Source organism: Pseudochaenichthys georgianus, chromosome 3 (genome assembly GCF_902827115.2).
Source record: "Pseudochaenichthys georgianus chromosome 3, fPseGeo1.2, whole genome shotgun sequence".
NCBI classification, from domain to species: Eukaryota; Metazoa; Chordata; class Actinopteri; order Perciformes; family Channichthyidae; genus Pseudochaenichthys; species Pseudochaenichthys georgianus.
The window spans coordinates 53,266,258-53,294,158 of NC_047505.1; the positions used below are offsets into that span (position 1 = coordinate 53,266,258).

General features: G+C 42.5%; 1 protein-coding gene across 1 annotated transcript; it reads right to left on the reverse strand.

Annotated features, from left to right (window-relative positions):
- Window positions 1–7,300: 7,300 nt before the first annotated feature.
- On the reverse strand, window positions 7,301–24,646 carry LOC117442899 (A-kinase anchor protein 13). Its single transcript, XM_034078847.2, has 5 exons — window positions 24,564–24,646; window positions 22,915–23,068; window positions 16,275–16,423; window positions 13,508–13,679; window positions 7,301–7,488 (listed from the first exon to the last, which is right to left on the reverse strand). The coding sequence occupies exons 1-5, from the start codon at window positions 24,594–24,596 to the stop codon at window positions 7,301–7,303; spliced, it is 696 nt and encodes a 231-aa protein (XP_033934738.1). The 5' UTR covers window positions 24,597–24,646.
- Between the last annotated feature and the right edge of the window lie 3,255 nt (window positions 24,647–27,901).

Here is a 27,901-nt window from a genome sequence, read left to right on the forward strand (position 1 = left end):
CTTCACTGTTATGACAAAGACTTGGTTTTACTGTTCGGAAGCCATTCGTCTCTGCACTGTTTTTCCTCTGGTGTCCACACGCACAAAAAACTGGTATTTATTTATTTCAACAGGGAAAAGACATGGCTTTTCAGTCAGATACTGAAGGCAGATATATATTTAACTTGTCTGTGATTTACTGTGCATGTGCAGAGTTTGTTCGTTAGTTAAAAATCATTTTTAAAATGCCTAAAACTGAGCTCTGTAAAGTCTCTTTGCCTTCATTTGTTTTCATATATTTATATACTGTATGATGTCAATAAGCAGTATTTTTGTTCCACTGTACGGTATTTAATTTTATATTTGTTTTTTTTCTTAGTAAGTACAAATTTTACTTATTCGTGCATTTTTACCTGCCCCAATGTGTCACTTGCACTAGTTTATATATTTCTTCTTAATATGTTTTACGTATAACGCATTGTTGGAGAAGCCTGTGACTTAAAGGGGCTTTCTAATCTGTGTCTCTACTGTGACACGTTTCCATAGGCGCGTTCACACCGGAGTACTTTACCCGTTTGGTTCCGTTAGTGCCTGGAATTTTGCGTTCACACCAAAAAGAAAACTTAGTTCAGAGAACTTTTACCCCCCTTTGTAGTGCCTGCTAGAGAGGTGGGACTACCCTGAGGAGAAAAAAGTACCAATTTCGATTGGCTGGGCGGATTGCAAACCACGCCCGTAAACTCTGAAAAGTTTTGTGAAGCCGCCATTGTATTTGCTCCCATTAGCATTATTAGCATTAGCATTAGCCCCGCGCAACAACGGAGAGAGAATAACTTATGGCAACACAAAAGAAAACATGGGAGCGGTGGAGATGAGGAGGTGTCTGCGCTCTGGAAATTTAGCCAGTCCCCAACTCCGGGGACTTCCGGTGGCAGTATATACGCCGTGAAGTGGTTTGCGGCCTGCCAGTAAACCCAAAGCAGAAGAAGAAGTGGTTAAATGGTTTATTTTTGTGTCCGTTTAAATCGTGTTTATTGTTACTATTTCCTATTTTGTTGTGTTGTAGACTACAGACATAATTAATAATAATTGTAATAGTCCAGTTAAAAACAACATGAATCAAGATGGGTTGCTGTATTTTAGTGGTAAAAAAAATGCATTCATCATCATAATTAATCTATATAATTGCCTGTAAACCGAAGGAGAACGCTGGCCTTTATTCTCCCACTGGAAAGACTACAGAGGAGGGATGGGGGGAGGAGAAGGAACCGGTTTTGGGGGGTGGGCCGGATGCTGTCACCGTTCCACTTCCTGCCCGACATTACCTTACGGCTGCGTCGCGTCGAAAAATAGACTTCAATCCTATTTCGAGCGGAGCCCAGCGGCGAGACGCTTCTGGGACGCTTCTGAGCCGTAACGCGGCGCGTCTGGAGGAATAGCACCCATTGACTAGATTGGCCGCGATCTTGGCGGACGCCGCGGCGCCCGTAACGCCCCCGTAACGCGCCGCAGACGGACCCGGTGGAAACTAGGGGTTAGAGTTCAATTAAAAAAGACTTAATCTGATTAAAAAACGACACATTTTCGAACCTAAATATCTTGGTTTTTCTTCTTCCCTACGGTCTCATTGTTCTGTTGTCTGACATTATGCACTTCAGTAAAAAACATCTCATTGATATTTTCTCTATTTTATTAACGCTGCACATTTTGATATTGAGGTAATCCAAAAGTAACAGAAAGTAAACTTTTATATTTTGATACAGGGATGAAATAGTTTAATCATACCTCGGGGTTTACGGTTTATTTATTTGGTTTGTCATTTTATCTTTTCTTGATTTCCATTTAACGCGTTTTTGTTGTTTATTTATGTGTTTGTTTTAATGTTTTTGTTTGTTTGTTTTTCAATAAAAAATGTATTTTTTTAAGAAGAAATAAATATATGTATACAGTACGTTAATAATTGAGTTTTTGGGAGAAGGGTGGGAATAAATAAGTGTACACTTCTTCCCACCCCTTTTTCAGATGTGTAATTAAATAGATAATTTGTATAAATGTAATTTTTGTCAATGGGACACTGCTTACGTTTGTAGAGTATAATAATTCTCACGTTTCATTTCATTATTATTGTGTTTCTGTTCAGCCGAGCGCTTCCACTCCTTCCATCGGCACGCTGGCTCCAGATGAAGCGATGTTCCCCCTAACTCGATAAATGGCCGGCTTTTGTGAGATCAGTGACTGCAGCGTGTCCACATTGTGAGGGATGACGGAGATAAACCACCGCCACCTCCACCTACAGTCCTCCGCCATCCATCATCGGACAGATCTGATAAATGGAGAGCAGCGTCTCACTCCTCTTCCCTCCCTGCAGCTCTGCGGCACGACGTCTTGTGTTGAAGTGCTGACACATCGAGAGGCAGAGCCTATTAGAGCTCACATCACTCACCGCTGCTGCAGGAGGCCGCCTTCCCCATCGACAACAGGACAACTGACTGTGTTGTGTGTGTGTGTGTGTGTGTGTGTGTGTGTGTGTGTGTGTGTGTGTGTGTGTGTGTGTGTGTGTGTGTGTGTGTGTGTGTGGTGTGTGTGTGTGTGGTGTGGTCTTTCAAAACCCTTGTCACAACAGGACCAAGTAGATCTCATCGGCAGGGAGGTCATTTAATGAAAACTTGTTTTGACGACTTTCCCTTTCGGCTCCAAAACGCCGTGTGAGAGCTTTGACTGCAGACCTGCTCGGGTTCATGTTTTGGGGGAAATCCTTTCGTTGGTTCGATGCAATATCCAAGTCCAAGTTAAACCGTGAGATGTTCTCTTCACAGAAGCCAGAGGCAGCCGTAACGACTCCTGAAGTCTTGTTCGTGCCGCTTCCCAGAGAGCAATTACCCGCAGAGTTCGTCATCACATCGGATCCTTTGGATTCCTTCGACTGATCTCAAGTCGTCGGACTCACTGGTTTGAGAACATTGATTTAAATACATTTTTTTTCAATAAAAATGTATTTTGTTTGCACTGGGATCGCTGTTTCTCAGAACCCCAGTGCTGTCTGCAGACATGAGACCTTACTTACCAACTACCATCCGAATTCCTTCCTAAGTTCCTTCCGTCCCTACCTATCTACCAACTTCCTCCCTCGTTTCCTTCCTTCCTTCCTTCCTTCCTTCTACCTAATTTAAAAAAATTGTTATCGTTTTTTTATTTGTTAGTTTGTCTACGACACTATGAGTATGCACTAATTGGTCAATAAAGAAAAGTGCTGATGATAAAATGCTGAATTATCAATAAAATGTTGATATAAGATAAAAAAATAAAAAAACTGAAATACAATTTAACTACCGTACTTTCCGGACTATAAAGCGCACCTGCATATAAGCCGCCGCAGCAGCTAAATTGTCCGTCTGTCTTGCTCTCGTTCTGTCTCTCGGTTCCACTTTTACTTTGGCGCGCGACCTGTCTCACTCTTTTCCGGCCTCCAGCTTTTCCTGCTGGAGCCCGCCGCTTAAAGGTGGCGGGCGCGGACCGGTCATAGAGCCCATAGAGTTAAAGGTGGTTAATTTTACCTGTAAAATCCATAGATTTAGGAGGTTCCCTCGTGGCCGTTAGCTGTACACAAAAAATGGGGGAAAAAGTCGCGGCTTATAGTCCGAAAAGTATGGTACAGTACTGCATTATACCACATCAGCATATCATGGGTTTTCGATATGTTAGAAGTACAATATTTGCCTCCAAAATGTAGTAGAGTACAAAGTAGCTATCAAGGGAAATACTCAAGTAAATTAAAAATATGTCCAAAGAAATTGCAATACTTGAGTAAATGTACTTATGATATGATTGATAATACTTTAATGGTCAGATCAAGTCTGAAATTTGACAGACAAATATCAAGACGAAAAGTACGGTAATTTGAATAATATTTGACCAGATTTATCCCATTTATCCAGGACAATACATCTTGGAAATGCTGTGTCATATCTTTCTGATACAACAACAACACACACAGCATGTGACACACACACACACACAGAGGTGCCATGTGTGTCATTGTGCCCTGAACTATAATTTGCCGCCATGTTTAACGCTCGGTCTGACTCTTGGACGTTTTCCTGTGTGAGAGAATTGCATGGTGCCAGAAGCTCACCGGTGCTGTTGGAGAGTCTGTTGCCCAGTAAGCTCCACCCTGGCGGCAAGAGCAGGTGGTGCAGGGCCAGCTCCAGGCTCTCGTCCAGACGCTCACACTCCTGCAGGGGAATCTGACACTCGTCCAGCAGCAGAGCGCCATCGAGGCCGTCGGAGCGCCCCGCGGTGCTCACCTGGGGAGGGGGCAGCAATATGAGTTTAACTGAGGGGGGGGGGGGGGGGGGCATTTTCCCCTAAAACACTCACTTTAAAAAGATCCCCTATCATACTGTTTCTCATCAATGTATCACAGGTCTCAGATATATCCAGAGCCTGTCTCTGATTGGCTGAAACACCAAACAGATCATTGCAGCATTACCCATAATCCCCTCTGTTTCAGCCCTGTTTCCAAAGTGCTGATTCTCTGTCTGTTACTTTAGATGAAAATAAGGAGCCCCTCCCCACGCCCCTCTGAGAGAGATTTGGTTACAAAGAACTCAATGGAGCTCTAGAGGAGATTCAGGTGATAAGGGGGGGGGGGGGGTTACCTTGGTTGCTGATTGGCTAATGGCTACACAAGCCAAGATCTTGCATAATAGATGAGCTTTAAGACACTAATGGCGCATTTCCACTACACGGCCTCGCTCGGTATGGCTAGGCCTCGTTAGGCCTCGTTAGGACTGGCTACCATGACATACACAGAGTGAGTTTCTTGTAAAGAAAGCTTACATTGTTTATTATTATTATTATTGTTTATTACATTGTTTCACCCAGGCACGCAACCTTGGCGTTATATTTGACCCCTCCCTCTCCCTCGAGCCCCACATCCGTCATGTTGTAAAAACCTCATTTTTCCACCTCCGCAATACTGCAGCTGAGCGACTCATTCACGCCTTCATCTCCTCCCGCCTTGACTACAGCAACTCCCTCCTCTACGGCATCAGCTCCACCTCCCTCACTAGACTCCAGCGGGTCCAGAACGCAGCCGCCAGACTCCTCCCCCACACCAAGTCATGGCATCACATCACCCCGGTCCTCAAAGAACTCCACTGGCTCCCCGTTTCACACCGCATCCACGACAAACTCCTGGTCCTCACTTTCAAAGCCCTCCACCATCTGGCCCCCCGCTACCTCACTGACCTCCTCACCCTCTACCGACCCCCCCGGTCCCTCAGATCCACCTCAGCCGGTTGGCTTTCCATCCCCGAGGCCAAACTCCGGAGCTTCGGGGACAGAGCCTTCTCTGTGGCAGCCCCGAAGCTCCGGAACGCCCTCCCCCAAGACCTCCGTGAGTCTGAGTCCCTCACCCTGTTCCAGACCCGCCTCAAAACCCACCTCTTCAACTCTGTATCCATAAGCCCCGCCCCCCCAAAATCAACTTCCTCCTGACTGCTTTCCTGTTTTTTTGTTTTTTTGTTTTGGCTTTGTTTGTCTACCCTCCCTCCCAAATGTCTTTGGGTTCAAGAAAAGCGCAATAGAAATAAAATATATTATTGTTATTATTAAAGCTATGTCAACCTTGAGTTTTGCAACTGCCTTTTCTTTGGGTTATTGACTCCTCTTACATTCCAAGATACACGTTTGGTAGGGTTGTTAATCATCCGGGTGGATCTACCTGCCATATGGGCATTGTGGTTCCTGAACACAACACACAAGTGTCCCCTAAGAGCCGCTTGGAGATATTAATCGGCAGTGAGCCGCGTAAAGTCCAGATAATCTTCTGCCAACAGAGAAGTGTGTGTGTTGTTGACACTTGTTGTTTACACTTCGTTAGAGTAGCTCTTGTATCATGGTGTGCCCGTTATCTATTAAAGGGGCGCCATTAGCTGAGTTTCTGGGTTATAAAGGTGAAAGAAAGTTTAGTTTTTTTAATTTACCTGTGGGGATTTATATATAATTATTAAGTGCAAACCAGACAGTGCACTTCCACTAAAGCAAACAGAGACAATAAAGACAATTAAAGTATTAATATCGATGAATTGAAGTTCAGCAACTCAGTTTGACATTGTTTGTGTGTCATTGAATTGTTGATGACAAAAAACAACAACAACGTCCATGCATTAATCTTTCAAAGGATCCATATCTCTTCACACTGTTTGCACATCAAGCAGGGCAACGTCCACTGAGTGCATTCACAGTTCTTATATTATCTTCTTTTTTCTCATGTTTTGATTTTGAAACATGCTTAAACTTTAAAACCCACTATTTTATATTAATGTACACATCTTTTGACTGTTATATAATATATACTGAAATGGACGTGTTTTCAGAACTACTTTAGTTGAAAACCTGTAATATATATATTATGTAACATGTATACATAATACATATTGTAATGGTTTTACTGTGTATTCTGTAAATAGTACCCACTGCATTCCTCGTCCTTGAACGTGCAGGATTAGCGACCAGAATCCAGACCCTAGGTCAGGGGTGTCAAACTCAAGGCCCGGGGGCCAAATCCGGCCCGCGACTTCATTTATATGCGGCCCCACAAGAGCTTGCAAAAAACGGTTACAGGCTGATTTACAGAAGCACCAAACTACATGTCCCACAATGCATCTCTCATTTGACTTTGTTCTCAGAATTAGACTTTTATTTCAAGATTTCACTTTTTAAATCATTTTGGGACAAGAGACTTGCAATTATTTGCCCTAGACTTCTGCTTTCAGACGTAGTTAATTATGAAGTTATTACCCTGTCCGATAATAATCCAATGCAGAGGCAATAACATTATTTTATATATATAACATATTATGCATTTTTATATAGTCTTAAAGTTACAACCGGCCCTTTAAGTGCAACCATAATGCTGATGTGGCCCGTGGTGAAATTGAGTTTGACACCCCTGCCCTAGGTGGTCTAGATCCCAAGCTACTGGTAAAATAACAACTAATGGCGCCATTGGACAAATATGCGATGGCCTTATAGCCACACATCTTCCTTAGGCACGCTCTAACAGTGACAGTTCATGTTTGTACCATCAAAAGCCCAAATCACTCACGTATCAGCTGGACTAATACAGAAAGTGCATAAAGTAGGGCAACGTCCACTGAAACTCAGAGTAGAATCACAGTTGTATCTCTCATATCTTCTTTTCTTTCCCTATGTGTTGATATTTAAACATGTCTAAACTTTAAAACCACTATGTTATATCAATGTACATCATATATACAAAAATACACACATCCTCTGGCTGTTACACAGAAAGTCCTTACTGTTTGAGGAGCTCGACGAGGCGTTCGTTTCCTCTCAGCTCTGCAACAGCGGAGGGGGTGTGGCCTTGTCTGTTGGCCAATCGCAGAGCTTCTCTCGCTCCAGGTTGCTGCAGAAGGAAGTGTGTGACCCGATAAAGACCCCGACGAGCGGAGAAGTGGAGCAGAGTCTCCTGAGGATCCAGGTCTGAGGACGAGGACGAGAATGCAGAGATAAACACAAAAGTACAGACTCATTAAAGAGGGAGACGGGAGAAAGGGCAGCAGTCGAGGCGACACGATTTGTGGTCCAGAATCCGACATACCAGGCCTGCTGCAGCTCGGCAACACGCAGTGATGTCCAATTAAACCAGGACAGGGTCCACGGTGACTCCACGGACCTTTGCAAACACCACTTTATCTCTTTCTGTACATAATAACAACTTTTATTGTGCTGTTTTTGTTGTGGACGACCAATTAATTTTGTTATTTTCACAATTGTCTTACGGTAAAAGCAGCTAAATGTATCTTTGGGACTCGAGACATCTTGTTATTTCTGACCCACAGCTTTTGTAACACTTAACAATGAAGTTAAGTACTTGGAAGTAAATACTGGGTAACACTTTATATTAAGGTACACATATTCACCATCAACTAGTTGTTCATTAACATGCATATTAGCAGTATATTGGCTCTTTGTTAAAACACTTATTAATGCCTTATTCTACATGACTGTATTCTACAAGTAAGAAGCCATTAGTTGAGAGTTTGTCCTCAATAACCCTCTAATTAGTGCTGATTTATTGTAAGGATATATGGGCCTAATAAGGCAGTAGTACCCAGGGCCGATTCTAGAGTATGTGGGGGCCCTGGGCAAACATTCACTGGGGGCCCCCTCGAACCAGCTTTTCAGCACCCCCCCCCCCCCCCTTTTTTTTCCCGACATGTCGTTGCAGTAAATTAGAGGGTGTTTCATGTTGTCGTTGCTGTGGACCTTCTTAAATCTACCTTCTTTGGGGGCCCCCTTCTGGTCCGGGGCCCTGGTAGAACCACAGGAATAGTCATTCTCCCATAATAACAAATATGATCTATTCGTATGTACATGGAAGTATTAATTGTGTCAAAATAACAAAAAATGTGGTATTTCTAAATCAGAATATGTTTCCTATTTTTAAGTTAGTTTAGTTTACTGTTTGTTGTGGACGACCAATTAATGTTGTTATTTTCACCATTCTTTTGTAGGTAAAAGCACCTGCATCTATCTTTGTGACTCAAGACATCTTGTTATTCTTTTCTTATTTGTTTTAACCCACAGCTTTTGTAACACTTAACAATGAATAAACCAACACACTTGGAAGTAAATACTGTATTTTTGGATTAAAACGAACATGGCAAATTGCAGTGTTTTGAAAAATGGTAATTTGTGTATGTCGATATTTTGTGTTTCGGTTAGTAAAATCCTCTTAAGCAGCATCTCATTTAAAACTGCCACAGTTACAACAATAATAATTATGCATATCAAACCAACTCCTTATAACCACCACCTAATACTGAAACCCCCTGCCTTTGCACATCCATAAAGACAGTAATGGACACACACACACACACACACACACACACACACACACACACACACACACACACACACACACACACACACACACCACACACACACACACACACACACACACACACACACACACACACACACACACACACACACACACACACACACACACACCACACACACACACACACACACACACACACACACACACACACACACACCACACACACACACACACACACACACACACACACACACACACACACACACACACACACACACACACACACACACACACACACACCACACACACACACACACACACACACACACACACACCACACACACACAAAGCAGACTAGGGCATTCAATTAAATTAAGTTTTTGGGAGAAAACTGTAAAACCTCTGCCACTACGGGGAACTCAATATAAACTCAATAAAGCTGCTCTCGGTTATTTGAACAGCAGAAAGTGCAGGAATGAGGAAGATAAAACATGTACAGCCAGTACAGAGTCCACATGTCTTCACTGTTATGACAAAGACTTGGTTTTACTGTTCGGAAGCCATTCGTCTCTGCACTGTTTTTCCTCTGGTGTCCACACGCACAAAAAACTGGTATTTATTTATTTCAACAGGGAAAAGACATGGCTTTTCAGTCAGATACTGAAGGCAGATATATATTTAACTTGTCTGTGATTTACTGTGCATGTGCAGAGTTTGTTCGTTAGTTAAAAATCATTTTTAAAATGCCTAAAACTGAGCTCTGTAAAGTCTCTTTGCCTTCATTTGTTTTCATATATTTATATACTGTATGATGTCAATAAGCAGTATTTTTGTTCCACTGTACGGTATTTAATTTTATATTTGTTTTTTTTCTTAGTAAGTACAAATTTTACTTATTCGTGCATTTTTACCTGCCCCAATGTGTCACTTGCACTAGTTTATATATTTCTTCTTAATATGTTTTACGTATAACGCATTGTTGGAGAAGCCTGTGACTTAAAGGGGCTTTCTAATCTGTGTCTCTACTGTGACACGTTTCCATAGGCGCGTTCACACCGGAGTACTTTACCCGTTTGGTTCCGTTAGTGCCTGGAATTTTGCGTTCACACCAAAAAGAAAACTTAGTTCAGAGAACTTTTACCCCCCTTTGTAGTGCCTGCTAGAGAGGTGGGACTACCCTGAGGAGAAAAAAGTACCAATTTCGATTGGCTGGGCGGATTGCAAACCACGCCCCGTAAAACTCTGAAAAGTTTTGTGAAGCCGCCATTGTATTTGCTCCCATTAGCATTATTAGCATTAGCATTAGCCCCGCGCAACAACGGAGAGAGAATAACTTATGGCAACACAAAAGAAAACATGGGAGCGGTGGAGATGAGGAGGTGTCTGCGCTCTGGAAATTTAGCCAGTCCCCAACTCCGGGGACTTCCGGTGGCAGTATACGCCGTGAAGTGGTTTGCGGCCTGCCAGTAAACCCAAAGCAGAAGAAGAAGTGGTTAAATGGTTTATTTTTGTGTCCGTTTAAATCGTGTTTATTGTTACTATTTCCTATTTTGTTGTGTTGTAGACTACAGACATAATTAATAATAATTGTAATAGTCCAGTTAAAAACAACATGAATCAAAGATGGGTTGCTGTATTTTAGTGGTAAAAAAAATGCATTCATCATCATAATTAATCTATATAATTGCCTGTAAACCGAAGGAGAACGCTGGCCTTTATTCTCCCACTGGAAAGACTACAGAGGAGGGATGGGGGGAGGAGAAGGAACCGGTTTTGGGGGGTGGGCCGGATGCTGTCACCGTTCCACTTCCTGCCCGACATTACCTTACGGCTGCGTCGCGTCGAAAAATAGACTTCAATCCTATTTCGAGCGGAGCCCAGCGGCGAGACGCTTCTGGGACGCTTCTGAGCCGTAACGCGGCGCGTCTGGAGGAATAGCACCCATTGACTAGATTGGCCGCGATCTTGGCGGACGCCGCGGCGCCCGTAACGCCCCCGTAACGCGCCGCAGACGGACCCGGTGGAAACTAGGGGTTAGAGTTCAATTAAAAAAGACTTAATCTGATTAAAAAACGACACATTTTCGAACCTAAATATCTTGGTTTTTCTTCTTCCCTACGGTCTCATTGTTCTGTTGTCTGACATTATGCACTTCAGTAAAAAACATCTCATTGATATTTTCTCTATTTTATTAACGCTGCACATTTTGATATTGAGGTAATCCAAAAGTAACAGAAAGTAAACTTTTATATTTTGATACAGGGATGAAATAGTTTAATCATACCTCGGTGTTTACGGTTTATTTATTTGGTTTGTCATTTTATCTTTTCTTGATTTCCATTTAACGCGTTTTTGTTTGTTTATTTATGTGTTGTTTTAATGTTTTTGTTTGTTTGTTTTTCAATAAAAAATGTATTTTTTTAAGAAGAAATAAATATATGTATACAGTACGTTAATAATTGAGTTTTTGGGAGAAGGGTGGGATTAAATAAGTGTACACTTCTTCCCACCCCTTTTTCAGATGTGTAATTAAATAGATAATTTGTATAAATGTAATTTTTGTCAATGGGACACTGCTTACGTTTGTAGAGTATAATAATTCTCACGTTTCATTTCATTATTATTGTGTTTCTGTTCAGCCGAGCGCTTCCACTCCTTCCATCGGCACGCTGGCTCCAGATGAAGCGATGTTCCCCCTAACTCGATAAATGGCCGGCTTTTGTGAGATCAGTGACTGCAGCGTGTCCACATTGTGAGGGATGACGGAGATAAACCACCGCCACCTCCACCTACAGTCCTCCGCCATCCATCATCGGACAGATCTGATAAATGGAGAGCAGCGTCTCACTCCTCTTCCCTCCCTGCAGCTCTGCGGCACGACGTCTTGTGTTGAAGTGCTGACACATCGAGAGGCAGAGCCTATTAGAGCTCACATCACTCACCGCTGCTGCAGGAGGCCGCCTTCCCCATCGACAACAGGACAACTGACTGTGTGTGTGTGTGTGTGTGTGTGTGTGTGTGTGTGTGTGTGTGTGTGTGTGTGTGTGTGTGTGTGTGTGTGTGTGTGTGTGTGTGTGTGTGTGTGTGTGTGTGTGTGTGTGTGTGTGTGTGTCTTTCAAAACCCTTGTCACAACAGGACCAAGTAGATCTCATCGGCAGGGAGGTCATTTAATGAAAACTTGTTTTGACGACTTTCCCTTTCGGCTCCAAAACGCCGTGTGAGAGCTTTGACTGCAGACCTGCTCGGGTTCATGTTTTTGGGGGAAATCCTTTCGTTGGTTCGATGCAATATCCAAGTCCAAGTTAAACCGTGAGATGTTCTCTTCACAGAAGCCAGAGGCAGCCGTAACGACTCCCTGAAGTCTTGTTCGTGCCGCTTCCCAGAGAGCAATTACCCGCAGAGTTCGTCATCACATCGGATCCTTTGGATTCCTTCGACTGATTCAAGTCGTCGGACTCACTGGTTTGAGAACATTGATTTAAATACATTTTTATTTTCAATAAAAATGTATTTTGTTTGCACTGGGATCGCTGTTTCTCAGAACCCACAGTGCTGTCTGCAGACATGAGACCTTACTTACCAACTACCATCCGAAATTCCTTCCTAAGTTCCTTCCGTCCCTACCTATCTACCAACTTCCTCCCTCGTTTCCTTCCTTCCTTCCTTCCTTCCTTCCTACCTAATTTAAAAAAAATTGTTATCGTTTTTTTATTTGTTAGTTTGTCTACGACACTATGAGTATGCACTAATTGGTCAATAAAGAAAAGTGCTGATGATAAAATGCTGAATTATCAATAAAATGTTGATATAAGATAAAAAAATAAAAAAACTGAAATACAATTTAACTACCGTACTTTCCGGACTATAAAGCGCACCTGCATATAAGCCGCCGCAGCAGCTAAATTGTCCGTCTGTCTTGCTCTCGTTCTGTCTCTCGGTTCCACTTTTACTTTGGCGCGCGACCTGTCTCACTCTTTTCCGGCCTCCAGCTTTTCCTGCTGGAGCCCGCCGCTTAAAGGTGGCGGGCGCGGACCGGTCATAGAGCCCATAGAGTTAAAGGTGGTTAATTTTACCTGTAAAATCCATAGATTTAGGAGGTTCCCTCGTGGCCGTTAGCTGTACACAAAAAATGGGGGAAAAAGTCGCGGCTTATAGTCCGAAAAGTATGGTACAGTACTGCATTATACCACATCAGCATATCATGGGTTTTCGATATGTTAGAAGTACAATATTTGCCTCCAAAATGTAGTAGAGTACAAAGTAGCTATCAAGGGAAATACTCAAGTAAATTAAAAATATGTCCAAAGAAATTGCAATACTTGAGTAAATGTACTTATGATATGATTGATAATACTTTAATGGTCAGATCAAGTCTGAAATTTGACAGACAAATATCAAGACGAAAAGTACGGTAATTTGAATAATATTTGACCAGATTTATCCCATTTATCCAGGACAATAACATCTTGGAAATGCTGTGTCATATCTTTCTGATACAACAACACACACACACAGCATGTGACACACACACACACACACAGAGGTGCCATGTGTGTCATTGTGCCCTGAACTATAATTTGCCGCCATGTTTAACGCTCGGTCTGACTCTTGGACGTTTTCCTGTGTGAGAGAATTGCATGGTGCCAGAAGCTCACCGGTGCTGTTGGAGAGTCTGTTGCCCAGTAAGCTCCACCCTGGCGGCAAGAGCAGGTGGTGCAGGGCCAGCTCCAGGCTCTCGTCCAGACGCTCACACTCCTGCAGGGGAATCTGACACTCGTCCAGCAGCAGAGCGCCATCGAGGCCGTCGGAGCGCCCCGCGGTGCTCACCTGGGGAGGGGGCAGCAATATGAGTTTAACTGAGGGGGGGGGGGGGGGGGGGCATTTTCCCCTAAAACACTCACTTTAAAAAGATCCCCTATCATACTGTTTCTCATCAATGTATCACAGGTCTCAGATATATCCAGAGCCTGTCTCTGATTGGCTGAAACACCAAACAGATCATTGCAGCATTACCCATAATCCCCTCTGTTTCAGCCCTGTTTCCAAAGTGCTGATTCTCTGTCTGTTACTTTAGATGAAAATAAGGAGCCCCTCCCCACGCCCCTCTGAGAGAGATTTGGTTACAAAGAACTCAATGGAGCTCTAGAGGAGATTCAGGTGATAAGGGGGGGGGGGGGGGTTACCTTGGTTGCTGATTGGCTAATGGCTACACAAGCCAAGATCTTGCATAATAGATGAGCTTTAAGACACTAATGGCGCATTTCCACTACACGGCCTCGCTCGGTATGGCTAGGCCTCGTTAGGCCTCGTTAGGACTGGCTTACTTTATGGCGCATTCCCATTACAGTTTAGTAGCTGGGGCAGTAACTATAGTAACGCAGTGTAGGCGGAGCCGTGACGTCATCTTCAATGAGAACCACAGAAAACAGAAATAACCTCGATTTTATAGGGCCAGAAAAAACGTGAAATAGTACCTGCTAGCCGGAACTACGCCTAGTGGAAATGCGCCATCAGAGCATTAAACACATGCCCAGATTTAGGGAGTGACGGATGACTTTAAGTGTGAATCGATACGCCTGAATCTGCTTCATGGTTTTCACTTTCTTTGGATCATTTGTTCTGCTTTTAATTCAGAACTTTGTGTATTAAACTAAAACGTTTCCTGTCAGCTCAGATTTTAGTTCTGCTTTTTTTAAACTGTAGTATGTGCTCAGGTGTTTCATTGTTGCAGTCGAGGCTAGATGTGACAACCATGAGCATATAACTCAGTCTTATCCTTAAAATAAGGGTAACTTTTAGACAGTTTCGTTATCTTTTCCTCCTCTATGGCAGAGCATTTTGTATTTTACATTTCCCTGGGATGATAAATCATGCTGAGAAGAATTCATTAATTGAACACAGAGGACTGCGAAACATCAAGGCTCGTCAGAGAAGGAACAGAAACACGCCGTCTTCTGTCTTTCTGTCACTTTTCCCACATTGCTGTTTTCTGCCACAAGCCTCAGTCTGTGCCGTTATTATTATTATTATTATTATTATTATGATGATCTGCCCCCACTGGACTTTAACACCACATACTTTTTACGCTGCTATGGACAGTGTTGCACTATATATTGATTGTTGTGTCTTTATGTATGTCTTAATGTGTGCATATATCTGTCTGTTGATTGTGTATATATAGGTGTATAGGTATACTCACCTCTTTGCACTGGCTTTTAATACTAGTTGAACATAACATTTTTACATTTGTATGTGTTTTTATATGTTTCTAGTTATTGTGCTTCTTATCATGTTTTTAATTATAATTTTTTTATTCCCATTGTGTTATTAATATATTGTATTTACTGCCTGTACAGCACTTTTGGTCAACTGAGGTTTTAAATGTGCTATATAAATAAATAAAGATTGCTATTGAGATATAATAATGTAATAATCTGCACTGAACACGAATTCCACCAGCCTGGCTGTGTGGTCATTAAAGATTCTAATCTAATCTATACATATGTGGTAGGGATGTCCCGATCACCTTTTTTTGCTCCCGATCCGATTCCGATCATTTGATTTTGACAATCTGCCGATACCGATTTTTCCCGATCCGATCTTTATGCAATGCATTAAGAGAAAAAAGGTAACAGATAACGGCTGGTCATCCAACGCGATGAGTTCAGCTATCTTGGCTGTTATTGTGTTGGCCTTTTCTCTGTTCTGGGGCCGTTTCTCTTTCCTTTTGAAAGTCTCTGAAAGTGTCGGTTGTTTCAGTGCCGTTCCCCGAGTGGCCGCTGTGTACTCGTCTTGTTGTTGTTGGTGTTTATTTCTCAGGTGGCGTATTAGATTGGTCGTGTTGAACGTAGCTCTGTTCTTTCCATCACGCGGAAACTCTGCCTCTGCCTAGTATTTTATAATACTTCCAAACTCCTGACATTTTCTCTGTCCTGACTCCCGAGTCACCAGCTGGACGTAGCCTCTCGTTAGCTTACTGCTACTATTAGACACTGCGCCCACTCTGTTGCCAGCTTTGAGAGGAATAAGCAACCAGGTCTGAAAACAAGCCCAAAGGAAGCAACACAGACATGATGTTGTGTAATTTTAAACCAAAACGAAGGCCTCAGGATGACTTTAAGACGTGAACATGGTCATTTTTGTTTTGTAACATTAAATAAAATAATAAAAATATTTTATAAAAAAAAAAAAAAATTCCCGATCTTTTGAAAATCACGTGATCGGCTCCGATCCCCGATCATGTGATCGGATCGGGACATCTCTAATATGTGTACATCCTTTTATATATATTTGTATTCGGAATTGTGGGAAACGGTATTTCGATCTCTCCGTCTGTACACACAAACTGAAAGATTGACAATAAAGTTGACTTTGAGACTTGTTTTTCAGCTCCATTGGAAATGATTTGGTCTTTATGCTCACCAGGAACTGGGCCATGTCAAAAGCCAAATCCTGGACGAAGCTGAATCGATGCTCGCCCAGCGGAGTCACATGACCCGGGTTCAGATCCTCGGGGGGGCCGCGGCTCGCTGAACACAGGGTGACAAACACCGCCTCGCAGCAGTCGTGGGCTAAGAGACAACAAAAGGGGACACACAACAAGACAGGGTGAGAAAAAAGACTGCTGTAGTTTTAAACAAATACATTGGCTATCATCTGTATTATCAGTCTGTCTGTGTGTATGGCTACATCTTCCACGTGTTTAAAATGTGCCTTTTATAAAGTTACATGTGTTTTGGAATAAGCAATTGTGTTGTTAGCTAGTTAACGCGATGTTGCTATGTCCCTGTGTGGCATGAGCACACGATAGTCGTTGTTAGCTTGTTTTCAGCTAGCAAGGATACTGTGAAGTTATATTTAGCATACACTGTAGTTTTTAAACACTTTTCACAATACACAAATAAATTATCTATATCCTATAGGAGCAGTCTGTGTATATGGCTACATCTTCCATGAGTTTAAAATAAATGCGTTTTGGGCATAAGCTATTTTGTTGTTAGCTAGTTTCGGCTAGCACATTTTAGCATAATACTTTAGTTTTTAAACACATTGTGCAGGTTCTTTTAAATAATGTACACCTCATCTGAGTATCTCAACCAAAGGCTACTATAACTACCTTTGCAAGATTGCACTATATCTCTTAGGGCAGTGCTTCTCAAAGTGTGGTCCGCGGACCACTGGTGGTCCGTGAGCGCCCCCTAGTGGTCCGTGAGTATATTGGTAAAATGTCCCATTTGAAATAAATAAATAAATGTAAGTTTTCCGCACTCTCGCGGGAATATCTCCGCAATGGAGCGAGGTTAAGTTTCACTTTCAATTGCATGATATAGCCCAGATAAACACCTTCATCGCACATGTGGCCACTTGTTTGTACCATTTTCAGGCGATTTGTAATCAACGATGTGTTTTTGGATATTTGTGGAGTTAGGTGGTCCTTGGTATGAAAAAGTTTGAGAAACACTGTCTTAGGGAAACTACTCGGAAGCCAGGGTTAGGGTTAGTACTCTTGTTCTTGTAGAAACCCAAAATACTAAATGGACGTAAAGTATGATACTGAAAATAAGCAAATGCCTTGCTCAATGGCACCCATTCCAGTCCATAGTAGTGTTTCGGTGTATCTGAAGCCATCTTTCCCATGCCATTTGGTAATTGTATCCCACGACCTTGTGCTTGGTCACAGGACGTTCCTGCTGAGCTGGACTGATGGAGGGAGCGGTGGAGCAGAGCTAATCTGTGAGTGGAGAGCAACACCTCCTCCACCCCCCCCCCCCCCACCCTCTGATGGCTGTAATTCAGCCGAGCTCTTAACAAGATAACAAATTGAACATGTTCCACCTTCTCTTTTACCGACTGAAATCCTGACACTTAACAGACTGGTGCAGGGATGATTCCTAAACTCGGAAATGAGTCTGCATTTTAGCACTTCCTGTTCCCTGGTCTGAAAATCAATTGTTTTTTGATTGTATTTTTGTGGTTGTGAGCATGAAATAAGGTCTGTGAAGAGATTTTTAAGTTTTGTTCTAAGACATAAAATATGTCAGTAAATCCCCCACTGCTGAATTCAAAACGGTTGATGCTATCAAGAGTCTAAATGAGACGACTAAACGTCATCACGCCCAACATTAGCCACCTTTAGCTTAGTGGTGGTGACGTGAAGTAATGTGACCGTGCTGTAGTTCCTTTATAGCCCAACATTAGCCACCTTTAGCTTAGTGGTGGTGACGTGAAGTCATGTGACCGTGCTGTAGTTCCTTTATAGCCCAACATTAGCCGCCTTTAGCTTAGCGGTGGTGACGTGAAGTAATGTGGCCGTGCTGTAGTTCCTTTATAGCCCAACATTAGCCGCCTTTAGCTTAGCGGCGGTGACGTGAAGTAATGTGGCCGTGCTGTAGTTCCTTTATAGCCCAACATTAGCCGCCTTTAGCTTAGCGGTGGTGGCGTGAAGTCATATGACCGTGCTGTAGTTCCTTTATAGCCCAACATTAGCCGCCTTTAGCTTAGTGGTGGTGACCTGAAGTCATGTGATCGTGCTGTGGTTCCTATATAGCCCAACATTAGCCACCTTTAGCTTAGCGGTAGTGACGTGAAGTAATGTGGCCGTGCTGTAGTTCCTTTATAGCCCAACATTAGCCGCCTTTAGCTTAGCGGTGGTGACGTGAAGTCATGTGACCGTGCTGTAGTTCCTTTATAGCCCAACATTAGCCACCTTTAGCTTAGTGGTGGTGACGTGAAGTCATGTGACCGTGCTGTAGTTCCTTTATAGCCCAACATTAGCCGCCTTTTGCTTAGCGGTGGTGACGTGAAGTAATGTGGCCGTGCTGTAGTTCCTTTATAGCCCAACATTAGCCGCCTTTAGCTTAGTGGTGGTGACCTGAAGTCATGTGATTGTGCTGTGGTTCCTATATAGCCCAACATTAGCCACCTTTAGCTTAGCGGTGGTGACGTGAAGTCATGTGACCGTGCTGTAGTTCCTTTATAGCCCAACATTAACCGCCTTTAGCTTAGCGGTGGTGACCTGAAGTCATGTGGCCGTGCTGTAGTTCCTTTATAGCCCAACATTAGCTGCCTTTAGCTTAGCGGTGGTGATTTGAAGTCATATGACCGTGCTGTAGTTCCTTTATAGCCCAACATTAGCCGCCTTTAGCTTAGCGGTGGTGACCTGAAGTCATGTGATCGTGCTGTAGTTCCTATATAGCCCAACATTAGCCACCTTTAGCTTAGCGGTGGTGACGTGAAGTCATGTGACCGTGCTGTAGTTCCTTTATAGCCCAACATTAACCGCCTTTAGCTTAGCGGTGGTGACCTGAAGTCATGTGACCGTGCTGTAGTTCCTTTATAGCCCAACATTAACTGCCTTTAGCTTAGCGGTGGTGACCTGAAGTCATGTGGCCGTGCTGTAGTTCATTTATAACCCAACATTAGCCGCCTTTAGCTTAGCGGTGGTGACCTGAAGTCATGTGATCGTGCTGTAGTTCCTATATAGCCCAATATTAGCCACCTGTAGCTTAGCGGTGGTGATGTGAAGTCATGTGACAGTGCTGTAGTTCCTTTATAGCCCAACATTAACCGCCTTTAGCTTAGCGGTGATGACCTGAAGTCATGAGGCCGTGCTGTAGTTCCTTTAGAGCCCAACATTAGCCGCCTTTAGCTTAGCGGTGGTGACCTGAAGTCGTGATTGTGCTGTAGTTCCTATATAGCCCAACATTAGCCACCTTTAGCTTTGCGGTGGTGACGTGAAGTCATGTGACCGTGCTGTAGTTCCTTTATAGCCCAACATTAGCTGCCTTTAGCTTAGCGGTGATGACCTGAAGTCATGTGGCCGTGCTGTAGTTCCTTTATAGCCCAACATTAACCGTCTTTAGCTTAGCGGTGGTGACGTGAAGTCATGTGACCGTGATGTAGTTCCTTTATAGCCCAACATTAGCCACATTTAGCTTAGCGGTGGTGACGTGAAGTCATGTGACCATGCTGTAGTTCATTTATAGCCCAACATTAGCCACATTTAGCTTAGTGGTGGTGACGTGAAGTCATGTGACCATGCTGTAGTTCATTTATAGCCCAACATTAACCGCCTTTAGCTTAGCGGTGGTGACGTCGTGAAGTCATGTGACCTTGCTGTAGTTCCTTGATAGCCCAACATGAACCGCCTTTAGCTTAGCGGTGATGACCTGAAGTCATGAGGCCGTGCTGTAGTTCCTTTATAGCCCAACATTAGCCGCCTTTAGCTTAGCGGTGGTGACCTGAAGTCATGTGGCCGTGCTGTAGTTCCTTTATAGCCCAACATTAACCGCCTTTAGCTTAGCGGTGGTGACGTGAAGTCATGTGACCGTGATGTAGTTCCTTTATAGCCCAACATTAGCCACCTTTAGCTTAGCGGTGATGACCTGAAGTCATGTGGCCGTGCTGTAGTTCCTTTATAGCCCAACATTAGCCACCTTTAGCTTAGCGGTGGTGACGTGAAGTCATGTGACCGTGCTGTAGTTCCTATATAGCCCAACATTAGCCGCCTTTAGCTTAGTGGTGGTGACGTGAAGTCATGTGACCGTGCTGTAGTTCCTTTACAGCCCAACATTAGCCGCCTTTAGCTTAGCGGTGGTGACGTGAAGTTATGTAACCGTGCTGTAGTTCCTTTATAGCCCAACATTAGCCACATTTAGCTTAGCAGTGGTGACCTGAAGTCATGTGACCATGCTGTAGTTCCTACATAGCCCAACATTAGCCACATTTAGCTTAGCGGTGGTGACGTGAAGTTATGTAACCGTGCTGTAGTTCCGACATAGCCCAACATTAGCCACATTTAGCTTAGCGGTGGTGACGTGAAGTCATGTGACCATGCTGTAGTTCCTACATAGCCCAACATTAGCCACATTTAGCTTAGCGGTGGTGACGTGAAGTCATGTGACCGTGCTGTAGCTTATATTTAATGCCTTTCCGACCATACTACCATTGATTTATATTACAGGTTTACAAGTATTCTGTATTTCTACGACCCATTTACTCACTGTTGCTGCTTATTCATCTCACAGGAAGCATCTCCGACTTCTGCGCTGTCTGAACATTTTAAATGTGGCAAGTATAGAACAAATGGGATGAGCTCCAAGAAGAGAGATGATGAACGAGCTGGGCTCCATAAAAAGTAGAATGAGGTGATTTCTCTCTAACACACAACATTGGTTTTAAAGCCAGTGGAGGTGGATTATTAATGATGTATCACTTTCGACTTGCTTCCACTGCTGTAATAACTCCATGCCCTATGCTTTCTGTGGGATGGGAAGAAGAATTACACCACCACCTTCCTCAACATAAATATATTTTTTTAAATATACTGTGGCATGCTTTAGCACCCTGTAATGTTCGTTTGAGCTATACAGTAGCACATAATGGCTGTAGAGAATTAACAACGAAAGCAGTTGTTGCCGTTTTTATTTTGGGGCTTTTTAAGAATACATTTCCTTTAGTTTACCTTCTTTTGACGCATTTGCCCCCAGGTTGTGATATGAGACTCCATATTGTCTTAGCTTTTAGATATATTGATTGTATTTTACTGGTTTTACAGGAAAGTGATTACATTCTGAATATACAAGACTATTCGAGCTAGACTTTTTCCCTCAGAGTTCAGACTTTAATCTCAGAACTTTAAAAACACATTCACTTGTCGTCAGATCTCAACACATATTTGATACCTGGCCCCAATTCATAAATATACGTTGTTGTAGTCACTTGCAGTTTGAAAGTGTTTTTGTTTTGTTGCCATTAAAACCTTAAGTTGATATTATTTATATGGATCAGAAAACCTTTCAGACGTCTTTCTATCCTCAGACCAGACGTCTTTCTATCCTCAGACCAGACGTCTTTCTATCCTCAGACCAGACGTCTTTCTATCCTCAGACCAGACGTCTTTCTATCCTCAGACCAGACGTCTTTCTATCCTCAGACCAGACGTCTTTCTCTGATGCATGACAGCAGGGTTAAAAACAGATTCACCATGCCTCCATCACTGTAGGTGGAGCTGCTTTCCCACAGGTGCATTGGGAGTAATTTATATATCCTTTACTCAACCAGGTAAAAGTATCATTGAGATTCAAATACATTGTTCAAGAGCGACCTGGCCAAGAGGACAGCATGAACAACGTTACAACAAATGAACACAAAACAAGACACAGGGTATCTGCAGGAATCCTGAAGTCAAATGTAAAACCTTTCAAGACCCTTTCCGTACATTTTAAGACCTCATCGCCGCTTGGAGTTCTAACCGGTTACCTTGGCGACAGACTTTACCTCACATTGACTATACAGTATTGATTGTCCTTCCTCCTTTTCTTGCAACCATTTGGACGCAGACTTTCCCCATAACGATGCTGTTTAACAACCGGCGTAAACGGGCCTTCGCGCTATCAAGCAGTGAGCGCACGATGTCCTGTTCAGATGACGTCAAACCCAACGGGATGCCATCAATAAACTCCACAGAATCTCACGACACACCTACGCCATGACTACATTCAGGCACACTGTAGAATACAACCTCTTTGGCAATGTATATACTTATTGAAAACAAGCTACAACATGTAATACCTTGGAAAATGCCCTTTAATATTTTTTAATAGCCTTAATTTTCGCTAAATTGATTTATCAACTTGTAATACTTTTTAAGACCCCGCGGACCCCCTGATACAGGCAGCTGTAAAACACAAATGAAATGGCACATAAACCAGTCAATATGCAAATAAAAGAAACTATTGTAAAACACTAAAACTGGCACAATTTGAAAACAACTTCAATTATGGGATATACGAGCAATCACATCGACCAATGGATCCTTTAAGATGGACTTGAATGCCCCCATAGTGATCTGACAGTTTCAGCTCCTTCCGTACTTTATTCCAAGCAGAAGGGGCAGCATATTAAAAAGCTTTCTTACCCAGTTGTGTTCTCACTTTAGGAACCAGCGTCTGATTAAAACCTTGGGAGCGCAGGCCATATACACTTTGTTTGTTAACACATACATGTGCAAGTATAAGACCGTAACAGGGAAGCTTCAGGCGTTTTGGGTGGGTCAGCTTACCGGGACACAGCGCCTGCAGGGTGTCATGGCTGCTCCTTAGGGTGCTGGTCAAGTGTCTCTGTGTGCTGCCAGCGAACAGCAGGAAGTAATCCACGCCATCCTCATCCTCAGCCAGCTCTTCATCAGCGAGCTGCACCGTGATGACACAACGCCCCTGCAGAGAGAAGGAGGGGAGATGGAAAAGAGCAAAAAGAAAGACAGATATTTAGAGAAATATAAGTTTGTATTCATTATTATCTGCTGGGGGACTTTGAGGGGAGACAGGAGGATTGCGGTTCACTGTCCGCAGCCCTCCTAGCTGACCCTGTCAATATGGCATCTCCTGTGTAATGTATAATGTATTGTGTATGAAATATCCTATGTATGTCACAATCAGCTGTCTTAGGAAGTCATCCTTGCATCCCCCCCCGTTACGTTTTGTTTAGTTGTTTGTTGTTACATGTGTTGTTGTATGTTCTGTAAAAAAATATATATATTAAAAAAACACAGACACAGTTGGCTCCTCTCTGCCTAAACAAGACTTTATAATAATTGTGAACACACACACACACACACACACACACACACACACACACACACACACACACACACACACACACACACACACACACACACACACACACACACACACACACACACACACACACACACACACACACACACACACACACACACAAAGACCACCTGATATAAAGATGAATTTATATTTGTATAACTATCCAATTATGTACATTTTATATCTTTACATTTAAATGTTTCGTAAATGTAACTTCTATACAGAATTAGCTTAGCTGCTAATGCTGTTATCAACCTGTTTTATCTGTGTGTTGTTTATATTAAAATGATGAGAAATTAGGAAAACCAGCAAAAACGTTGATATGCACGATTATATTGACAATAAAGACTTTCTGAATCTGATTCAAACTGACTATTCTGCATGTGTCGCTCCTTATTTCTCACAATATCGATACGATGCATCCTATACCTCTTCATCGATGGATTTGCAAGTATAAAATACCAATAATGTGTGTTCTTCTGGGAGGGAAGCACATGTTTTAATAAAGTGTATATCAAGACGAACTTCAAGCAGCCATTAACGAGGCACATGTAGAGCCAGCCAGGGAGGCATGTGTCCACTGTGCAAAGCTCAGTAACACTATGTGGTTCTCAGCTGGTCAGGCCTCTGGACCCACCTTTTACTTTGTCAATGAATCGCGACAGAACATTTTGAACCACTCAAATCTATTCAACAAAACATCGTGCTGTAATATATACGCTTTTCAGCATACAATATTAATAAAAGTGAAGTACAGTGCATATATCCCTTCACAGAACTAAAGTATGCTTTTAAAAAAGGTTTAATGAGATGATGAAATCAAAGCTGAACTGCATAACATGAAAAGGCCCACGTGCTGAAAACCCAACCCCAGCAGGGGGTCTGGGGGGATTCTCCCCCAGGAGATTTTTAGAAATACGAACATATAAACTGCGCATTCTGGTACTCTGAGAAGAAAAAAAATATATATATATATATATATTACTACCCGATATATTAATAATATGTTATGCCATTGTTTGTTTTTCACTTAGTTCTGACAGCTTGCTGCTCCTCGCAGAGAGAAGAGCAAAGAGGAGTCTGTGTGACTTACTTTAAATTGTGGGTAAGGGTAGATAGCCCCCATTGTTCTGTGACCTGTCAGTCATCAAACCGCGGGTCATATTTCATTACGTGTTCATTTTGTTCTGAAGTTGTACCCATGGATGTATAAAGAATAGTTCTACCGCAAAGTTATTCTCCGTGGGGACTTCCGGGAGCAATCTTGATTCTGATTGGCCAGAAGACTCGAAAAAACATCAGCAAAGATGTTTTATTGAGAAGATGATCACTACGTGACAGACATTTTCAAAACCGTTCATGGTCCCCGGTGCTTCCAGTCCAACGCCGACTGCATGCACAGCGGGGTTTATTTCTTCCCTCACACATCCACTCGATACGGGTCCGCGAACCACCAGTTGAGAACCACTGGCCTAGATAGTGTCTGTATAGCACAAACAAGCCCCAAAAACTGATCAACAACAACAAATCCTAATCTCACCCCTCTTATCTGAGAGCAAATGTACCCTGAATATACAAAATGGAATCCCAGATGGCCACTTTCGATGCATTTAAAACAACTTCTGCATCCAGATGTGAGCGACAATCCATTCCCTCTGGATATCTGGATGCCAAATGTAAATAATACCACGGTGTAAAACTGGATGTGTTTCTGTCTGCAGAACACGTGTTACAAAAAAGCCTTAAAGATAACAAAGTAGTGATTTATTGATTTGAAAAACATCATTAGCAAACAAACAGCAGCTCGACTTTGTGCTGAGGAGAGAGCGCAGACGAGGAGGAGGACTGACGTGATTAACAGCTCCTGGATCAGTGCTTTCCAAAAGAAACATTTCATCCCAAGAAGCGTTATTTGTCAATTACTCCTCCGGATTGACCGTGAATTCTTGAAGGAAACGAAAGGTTTTTTTGCATACTTCCACGCACGGGTGAAAAATATATATATATTTTTTTTTTTAAACGGTGAATTAGGAAAATATCGATAAATTTAACAAAAGAAAAGCACATATTGCAGAAGAGTTTAGGGGAGAATTTGTAATCTATTTTATTTTATTTTATACACAGTAGTTTTACACTTCTTTCACACAGCGCCCATTCTACACTTCAATTTATCAACACTTTTCAGACAGGAATTGTAGGCTTTGCAGACAAGGCGAGGCAAGTTTATTTATATAGCACTTTTCAACACAAGGCAATTGAAAGTGCTTTACAAAAAATGAAAGACATTAAGCATAAAAAAGAAAAGCTAATAAAATAAACATTAAAAGGAAAAATACATGGGTAAAAGTTACAGTAGTAGTAGTACTAGTACTAGTACTACTAGTAGTAGTAGTAGTAGTGATAGTTTTACACTTCTTTCACACAGCGCCCATTCTACACTTCAATGTATCAACACTTTTCAGACAGGAATTGTAGGCTTTGCAGACCATTAACATGCACTCAAACCTACAGAACACACTGCAGGAAAGAGAGCACCCCAAAAAGCATGATAGGGCCTCTTTAAAATGCTTCCTCCTCGGAGTGCCCTGAGAGTTTTAGCTCAAGAATTCAAGATAACAAGGTGTGTTAGTGATATACAGGCGTGAAGTATTATTATTACATAAACAACCTGTGCACAAGCTGTGTGGGCAACACGAGCAGCTGCTCTCACTGGATCTGGTGCGATTAAAGTCCTGCAGCACCGGCCAACTTTACATGAGAAATAGCATGGAAGAAGATAACAGAGGCATGTGTAGCTCGTGTTTAAAACCCGTCAGGTAAAACATGAAACATTCAGCGTTAGTTTGTTTTTTAAGTCAATAAATGTCATGCTGCAGGTGAGGTAGGAAGAGGTGTGTCTCTGCTTTCCAGCCTTATCACTGCATATTGAAATATCCTGATTCTCATATGTACTTTTGTATGGATTGGTCAATGCGTTTTGTTTTTATATTTTATTATATCCTTTTGATTCACATGTTTACACAAAGGTCTTAAGGCCCCTACACACCAAACTGACACCAAAGAACACGTCCCGACGGACCCGACTGCTGCGTCTCTGCGTCTTGGCCATGTGTCGCACTGGAACACACCGCAAAGACTTCAGCCGACGGCCAAGAAGCACGTACGAACTGCGCATGCGTGAGTGGCAATACCTCTCCTTACCAGCAGGCGGCGGTAGTGTGTATTCGTCATTCAAAAGAGGCAACAACCGGAAGACAGACGGGGTGATAACCGAGAGAAGAAGAACAGACTGCGTGATATAAACCAACAACACATAGCGTGTGCGTTCCATGTTCGCTCTCCAGCGAGAAGCTCACGGGGCTTTCCCGACCCTGAGTCGAGAGCTAAATGGAATCTCAGATTTGCCTTCTTAATAGTTTCTTTGGGTCCCTCACTTCCGTTTCGCTTCTCATGCACTGATTCGCTAGCTGAACAGCCAATCAGTGATTTATTTAGCCGACGGCCTTTAGCCGACAGCGGGGGAAAGTGTCGGCACGGCAGAAAAGATACAACGGTGCGGGACACAACAATCCGAGTAGGGCGACAGGACGCTCATCGACGGCCAGACATCTATCGACGGCCAAAATCGGCCCGGTGTGTAAGGACCTTTAAGTTTATGTAAATATTTGTATTTTCTATTTCTTTATTTTATCCTTGTATTTCACTTTTTTTTTTTCACAAATTCCTAGGTTTACATAAATATTGTACTATTGTTGTATTAATTTCATAACGTTAACTTCATATGTTGATACACATTTGTATATTACATTTGCCTTTTATTTCAAATGTTTACATGAGTAATATGTTTTACAAAATATCATGGAAGTAGATAACAGATTTGACGGGATTCTTGTTTAAAACTCGTCGGGTAAAACATTAAAAAGTCAGCGTTAGTTGTTTTTTTAAGTCAATAATTCTTATGCTGCGGGGAAGATGTGTGTCTCGGTTCATTTGGAGTTTTCCAGCCGTATCATTGTTAACTGCATATATATTGAAATATCCACATTTTCACATATTTATTCTTCCATTTCTAATGCGTGTATACATATTTTGATTTAATTTAATTCTAATCAAATCCTTCAAATCAAGCCAATCAATCAAATCAAGCCAATCAATCAAATCAAGCCAATCAATCAAATCAAGCCAATGTCTTCCTGTTTGTATAAATATTTTGAAATCATTTATATTGTCTTTTTTATTTCACATTTTTACTTTGACTTCTCGTGTTTAAATACATATTTTCAGAATATATTATTTTACATTTTTCATAACCGAAAGAACCAGATCGCGGATACAAGCGGCCGAGATGGGTTTCCTCCGCCGGGTGGCTGGCGTCTCCCTTAGGGATAAGGGGAGAAGTTCGGTCATCCGGGAGGGACTCGGAGTTGAGCC